We start from the raw sequence: 7,028 nt of genomic DNA, 5'->3' as shown, positions 1-7,028 counted from the left end.
CCCTCGACCCCCCTTACCTCCCTCCCTCCCCCCAACCCCACTCCCTCCCTTTGTCCACAGCAGGAGGCTTTATAGTATTATTAAAGTCAGAAAGAGAGATGACAGAAAAATGCATCAAGCCCTTCCTGCATTCTAATATCAGTGGCAGAGGGGTAATAAACATGGAGGCAGGGAGCGCACAGGAGAGGAGCGACTATAAAATCCTACATTGTCTAATTTATGGAAGACAACAACGGGGCAGCAAGGTGAAGTTTTTACCCTTCAATCTCTGCGTCTGTAACACAACGGTGTTTTGGTTGCTTTTGACAATGCAAACACACACACGCACATACAATGAAAAACTGAAAAGTTTCAAGGAAAGTCATTTTTTATTTATTTTTTTAAAAAAGCGCCTCGAGGGAAGTTTCATCTTCTCGGCCTCCATCGCTCGACATTCGCGGCATTCGCATCCCTCGGCAGAGAACATGTAATGATACCGCGCTGTGAAAATGCGATCGAAAAGCGCCATTTTCAAAATCTAGCTTAATTCAGAGTATGTAAGTATTATGAGCCGGATGGACTTGGAATATTTCCTGTAAATCGTGCGCTAAATTGCTCCTCTGTGTTTAATGTTGTGGGGGATTGGCATTACTGCTGCATTAATCTTTCTGCCGCTCTTTGCATTTTGTCGATGTCAAAGGTCGAGGTTGTTTGAAATACTTTATATTCCGGTGGGTGGATGTTTTTGTGAGGAATTCTATTAAAAAAGCGGGATTTTGTTTATTCGTTGCATCGTAAGTGTTTTGATGTCAACAAATCTGGTGATTTGAGGTTTCTCGTTGTGCCATCCCCTGAAAAAAAACCACCGGACTAACGTTATCCAACTGATGAAATAGCATAATTATAAAGTTTTCGGAAATTAAAATCATCTTGTTGCTCTCAGCTACCACTGACCCATTTATTCTGTCTGATCGCCAGAAACCCTCTCGAATCGAGCAAATCCAGCGAATCAACCTCCTCCATCTAACCCTATTCTCTGTAATTCTCTTCTCTCACGCCAACTATCTTCGTGTCCTCTCTCACTACGTCCATAAATCTTTGGTCTTCCTCCAGTCCTCCTGTCTGGCAGCTCCAATCCCTGCATCCTTCAACCAATATATTCACTATCCCTCCTCTTTGCATGAAAAAAATCATCTCAGTCTGGCTTCTCTGAGCTTCTCTCCAAAACATCTAACATGTGTTGTCCCTCTGATGGACTCATTCCTGATCCTATCCATCCTGGTCACTCCCAAAGAGAACCTCAACATCTTCATCTCTGCTTCCGTTTTTTTCTTCAATGCCCCTGTTTCGAAACCATACAGCATCGCTGGTCTCACCACTGTCTTGTACACCTTTCCTTTCATTCTGGCTGATACTCTTTTATCGCACGTTACCCCTGACACTTTTCTCCACCCATCCCTGACCTGCTTGATCCCGTTTCTTTACCTTCGGACTGTTGACCCTAAGCACTTAAAATCCTCCACCTTCTTTATCTCCGCTTCTTGTAGCCTCGCCGCTCCACTTGAGTCCCTCTCATTCACACACGTATTGTATCTTGATGCCTTGCAAAACTTTGCTCCTCTCCTCACCAGCAGGTCCCTTACACAGTTTGTAGGATGAAAACAATTAAGGGCGAATCATTCTTGAGCAGGTCTGGATTCGGACCCGTAGCCTCTGTTGGGTCCATGTGGTTCAGCCTTTAGTTATCATTATTTCGCTGGGGCTCCCGGTGCAAAGCGTCGTCGACTCCAGTCCTTCTGCAAACGAAGGTTACCGTTAAAACGTGCAGAAAAAGTTCTTAAACCGCAATACGTTATAACTTCACATGCCTGTCTGATGGATCACCTATTTTAGTGTCATGTATTATTGATCGCTGTGATTATGTCATCTCAAGCCCCCGATATTATAGAGGTGATGCGGAAAAAAGAAAGCAAAAATAACACGCAGATATGTTCCATCCATTCTGGCAATCGGAGGTTTTTGACTCAAAAGTTTGATTAAGTCGCTCAACCGTCGCTTGCTCAGTCCGGACGGCCCTCTCCTTTTAACGTAGGGCCATTAATCAGTTATGTTTGTGTGTTTTCAGAGGAACTGACAGCCTTAACTCAACTATTACACTATCAAAACTTGACTTCTTGCTGATGTTGTTACATGGCCAGACTGGATTGTGTAGCCTGTGTGTGTGTTGCAGGCGGAGGTAAGGGGCAGGAGTTAAAAGAATTCAATCCACTTTTCCAGGAGACACAAAGCTCAAGATCAAGCGTCGGCTGTCCTTCAGAGGAGTTCGTTGTAATCCCGACATCAGACCCCTTTTCCCTTCGGCGGTCCGTCCATTCATCCCCTCCCCGCCCTTTCATCCGAGCCACGCTGCCGTCCCCAAAGATCTGCTGCAGCCCGGCCCTGGTGGAGTCCACCTCCAAGTGTGTGAGGGAAGAAGCACTACGTAAAGCCGATTGCGTTTTAATAAAGTTTATTATCTGCGGGGAGCTAATCCTCAAGGGTAATCTCTCCCCTAAAGGAAAGCTGGATTACTCACTTGCTTTAATCCCAATGAAATTGTTAGGATTTAGCTTGCGCTGCACAGCAGATGGCAACAGGCTTTTTCCTTGAACCTCACATGATTTAACCCCCTATTTCCACACACTCCTGCCTCATATCCTGCCTCCTGCCTCACAGCAAAAACACAAACAAAAGGTAATTAACCTCCCAATGTTTCACCGATTTTAATATCCCGAGTTTCAGATCGCAGGTTTTTAACATTTTCGCCACCACTCAATATTGAAACGCACGACAACGCGGAGTAAAAACATCCCAACAGCCGCCCAGACCTTCATGAAACAAAACGACGGGGCCTTATCAAAAATAATTTTATTGATTCAGACAGAAGCAAAGAAGCAACAGAGAAACAGTGTTTCTGAGGAAAAACTGGCAGAGGCTTTACATCATGGACACCAGCCAAATACAAATCCCTCTTATTCAAAAGCCTCGTCCGGTTTGAACATATGCGTCACTCGGCAAACACTTCATAAACAACCGCGGTGGTGGCAAGCAGCTGTTTTCTGTGGAATCAGCAGGGTGATGTAATATTCTAAGACGTGATAGAGCAGTCAGCGTGATGTAAAACACCTCTCGGGGAGCGGGGCGAAAATCTAGTTCGCCGACGAGAGCTGCCGTCGTGGCGCTCGGCTCCACGGGGCCCCCGCCTAACGTACTACGACGTGTGTTTCTGTGAAGGCAAATTTTTGCCTTATTCGAGATTGTGCTGTAATTTAAGACACAGTGGAATGTCTTTTATTTGTAAAATAACAAAGAAACAAACAAAAAAAAAAAGGTATTTATTTTGGCTTGAAAACAACACCCCTTTTCTGTATGAGGAAATAAAAATGAAACTGAATTTTTTTTGGTCACAAGACAATTGAAAATAGAGTGGGATGTCATCAACCTAGCGTGGAGAAAGAAAATATCTAAAAATTTCCATAAAAATGACTAACAAGCTATGAAAAACAAAATCTCTAATTCCAAATTATTATCATCCACTTCAACCAGAAACAAAACACTCCTATTTCCAAATTAGGTTGATTCTTTTCGAGCACACTAATGGAATCATGAACGATTTTCCTTCTTTTGTGCACAAACAAAAGCCGCTCACCAAAAAAAAAAAAAAAAAAATTCTATATGCAAAGTTTCCACATTTGAGGCACCTAGAAAACTCCGGTGCCCGGGATAATATCCGCTATCAGATTAGCTCGTTTCCTTCACTTCATAGACATGACTGCAACGCACCAGTAGCTACGCTGTAATGCCTGCTTTGGCTTTAGGTTACAGTTAAGTGGCCCGCCTAAGGGAGTGCTAATCTTGCCACATCCCCTTATGCTAACCCTTAGTCTACAAAAAGCTAATGAATGTTAATCATCGCTGCGACTCGGGTCAAATTTAGACGCACGGCGGTTTCACGGCAGGCTGACTTTGACCCGCCGCAGCCTCAGCCGCTGTTTGAAGAAGAGGTACATGGCCAGGAGACACGTGAAGGACAGGAAATAGAGAACAACACACAGGCTGATGTCCACTTCGGAGAATCCGATGCTCAGCACGGACATCCAACGTCTTCTGTGGCTCCTCCGCTCGGCGTTCAAGCGTTGGCCCGTCAGTTCTCGCTTTTGCAACCGCTTCCTCGGCGGCCCTGGCTCCAGCCCCGGCTCCGACTCCAGCGGCTGCAGCCCCACCATCCCGACCCCCGCGTCCAGCTCCAGGCTCAGGCCGAACACGGGCTCGGGATCCTGCTCCTCCTTCCTCTGCAGGGTGCGCTGTTTGACCCGGCTGGACGTCGCCACCTGCGGCGCTTTGGCCTTGTAGTGCTGGTTTACGAAGGAGTCCAGATCTACTATGTCCTCCGGCGGGTCTCGAATCCTCATCCCCACGATGCTCGGCTTCCTGTTGGCCCGTCGCCGTCTCCCGATCCCCCCCCGCTCGGGTTTTGTCCAGGGAGTCGGCTTACCTTGCAGCTCGTCCACGGTCGCCGCTCCCTCCAGTCCTTCCTCTCCGTCTACGATGGTTTCGTCCTGCGGCCGCTCTTCCTCCTCCTCCTCCTCATCCTCTTCTTCTTCCTCCTCCTCCTCCTCTCGTTCCTCTTCTTTTGCAGCGTGTTGCGATGATGGAAAAGGAGTCACGGCCTCTCTGGCTTTCCTCTCGACACGTTCCCGAGCCTCTAAAGCCAGCTGCTGACTGGCGCGTCTTTCCCTCTGTTTTTCCAATACCTGGCTCTCGTCCTTAAGGTAGTCTAACCCGGCCAAAAAAAAACAAAAAAAAAAACGTCACAGCAGATATTTCACACACACATTTCTGCAGTTTGGTGAAAAATACATTATTATTTAACTGTCAAAAACTTAAAATAAGTATCCGAACAAACACCCCACCTGTGAGGATGCTGCCGGAGGAGAAGTGGGACAGCAGGAATGGGAGAACCTGCTCCTGGTTCCACCGGTGCTCTCCGTTATCCTGCACTGTGTGACAAGCTGAGCACGTTTCGGGCAAAGGCCACTGAATCTTTGGGAAATTGGGATCTTCGCTCAGGGCGCCTAAAAAAAAAAAAAAAAAAAAAAAAAAAAGGAGAATCATGGGAATTGTAGTTCAGATGGATATTCAGTGAGAGATTTAAAAATTGTGTAGTGGTGGCATTTGGTAGAGGGCAAGATTGAGGATTTGAAATTCTTGCTCTGACTTAATGTATTTACATTTGTTGATTAAGTATTGAGTGATAAACGTGAACCTCGCCCCTCCGCCCCAGATAAAAATACGGACACGATTTCCTGACACTCAGCGTCCTATGCATCATCGTTTTTTTTTTCGGTCTCCTTTTCTTTAGCCGCTGAAATTTGAAATTAATTCATGTGTACTATTAGCCCTGTAATCGGAGGCAGCCTCATTTAATGTAACGACAAGATAAAAATATGATGAATGAAACCTGCTCATCCGACCCAAAAACACATTTTCTGAGCCTTTTTAAAGCAGAGTAATAAATAAATGAGTTTCAAAAGAGTTTTTTTAAAAGCTGACAGCAAAATGATAACTTTGATCCCACTTCATTTTCAAGACTTTTATGAGCTTTCAGCTACATGTGGGAGCTTAAAAGTCATGATTTGATTAGAAAGGTTTTAAAAATGTTTTGTTTTAATGTATCTTATATTTTCAGGTCCTTTTTTTTAAATTTTCTAAAATTCTGGTAATTTCTCGCTAATAAAAGTAGCATCTCACTTTTAATCCATTTAAAAGCCAGTAAATACTGTTGAAAATCATTTTCAGCAGTTATTAACCTGTGTCTAGACGTATCCTAATTTTTGATATTGTGTAAAAAAGCATGGCAAAATGTAATGTTAACTTATATCGTTTCACTGCACTGACCTGGATGAAAAGATAATTTGATACAGTAAAATAATACAATTACATCAAACGCGCTACACGAGGTTCCCAAATGGAATCTGACAAAATGGGACTTCAACATGAAGTTTTTGTGTACGTGTACTTTTACTTGCTCATGGTTTTGATTCCAGAACTTATATTTATAGGGAAGTGTTGAAACATTTAAACACAGTACTTCAAGCGGAATCTTCTCCTTGCTGCTTCAGAAACACAAACTGATCAAAAATATTTTGAAAATCAGGACAGACAGTAACCACCCGGCTGTCAGGCGTGCAATCGCAGGCTTTCCTCCATTGTTGTTTCCTGCATTTCCTTGTTGGTGCATTGACTTGAGGAGGTAAGTGCTTTTTGGACTGGATGCAATTTGTGTTGAACCCATTTGATCTTGTCACAGTGCTCGTAAAAACTAAGTGCCTATATGCATATGTGTATGTATGCGTTTAAGAGTGTATATGTAAATCATCTGCCCGTGTTTGTGTGCATGTAATCTAGGGATTGATATTGTTATTGTTGTGTGTGTGTGTGTGGGTGTGTGTGTCTGTGTGCGCGTGCGTGTTTCTATGACAGGGTCTAACAATGATCAATGGGCTCAGGGATGTCCCACTGGGAGGGGTGGTGAGATAATAGATGTCGCCAAAGTGGACAGCTTCCCTACTTGTCCGTGCGTGTACGCACACACACACGTGCACCCACACCCACACACACACGGGTTGCAGGCAGCAGACCTCAGTGCTCAGGACCACCTGTCTTGTCTCTTCACACCCCTTTTTGAAAGCAAAGCCCAATCTCCAAATTGAACATGAGAGGATCAGCTGCCCTCCTAATGAATTACAAACTTTCTCTTTTAAGACCTTTTTTTCTTATGTGCCGCGCCTCACAATTGAAACCGTCACACACACGGAAAACACGCCGAGAAATGGGGCTCATACGAACGGGCTCTTGCTCAATCAAACACAGATACGCTGTATGCACAAGGACACGAAACACACACAGGACAGAATCCAGTAATAAATCGCCCGTTGTCAACACCAGGCCTTGGCGTGAGTGTGTGTGTGTGTGTGTGTGTGTGTTTGTGTGTGTGGGGGGGGAAAGAA

The 7,028-nt window shown here is 44.8% G+C and overlaps 1 protein-coding gene across 1 annotated transcript in view; it reads right to left on the bottom strand.

The window, feature by feature from the left end:
• Positions 1-2,869: 2,869 nt before the first annotated feature.
• The window catches only part of qsox1 (quiescin Q6 sulfhydryl oxidase 1), a 28,063-nt gene continuing 23,904 nt past the window's right edge, over positions 2,870-7,028 (bottom strand). The window contains exons 12-13 of the mRNA XM_086161141.1: positions 4,932-5,093; positions 2,870-4,795 (exon numbers count right to left, since the gene is read on the bottom strand). Of these exons, the coding sequence (XP_086017267.1) occupies positions 3,969-4,795; positions 4,932-5,093 (989 nt within the window). The 3' untranslated portion in view covers positions 2,870-3,968. The remainder of the gene's footprint in view (positions 4,796-4,931; positions 5,094-7,028) is intronic.

This window comes from Fistularia commersonii, chromosome 16, assembly GCF_037954325.1.
Source record: "Fistularia commersonii isolate RoL2024-O1a breed Wild chromosome 16, RoL_Fcom_v1.0, whole genome shotgun sequence".
NCBI classification, from domain to species: domain Eukaryota; kingdom Metazoa; phylum Chordata; class Actinopteri; order Syngnathiformes; family Fistulariidae; genus Fistularia; species Fistularia commersonii.
The sequence above is the reverse complement of the archived record's forward strand: the minus strand, read 5'-3'. Positions and strand labels throughout refer to the sequence as shown.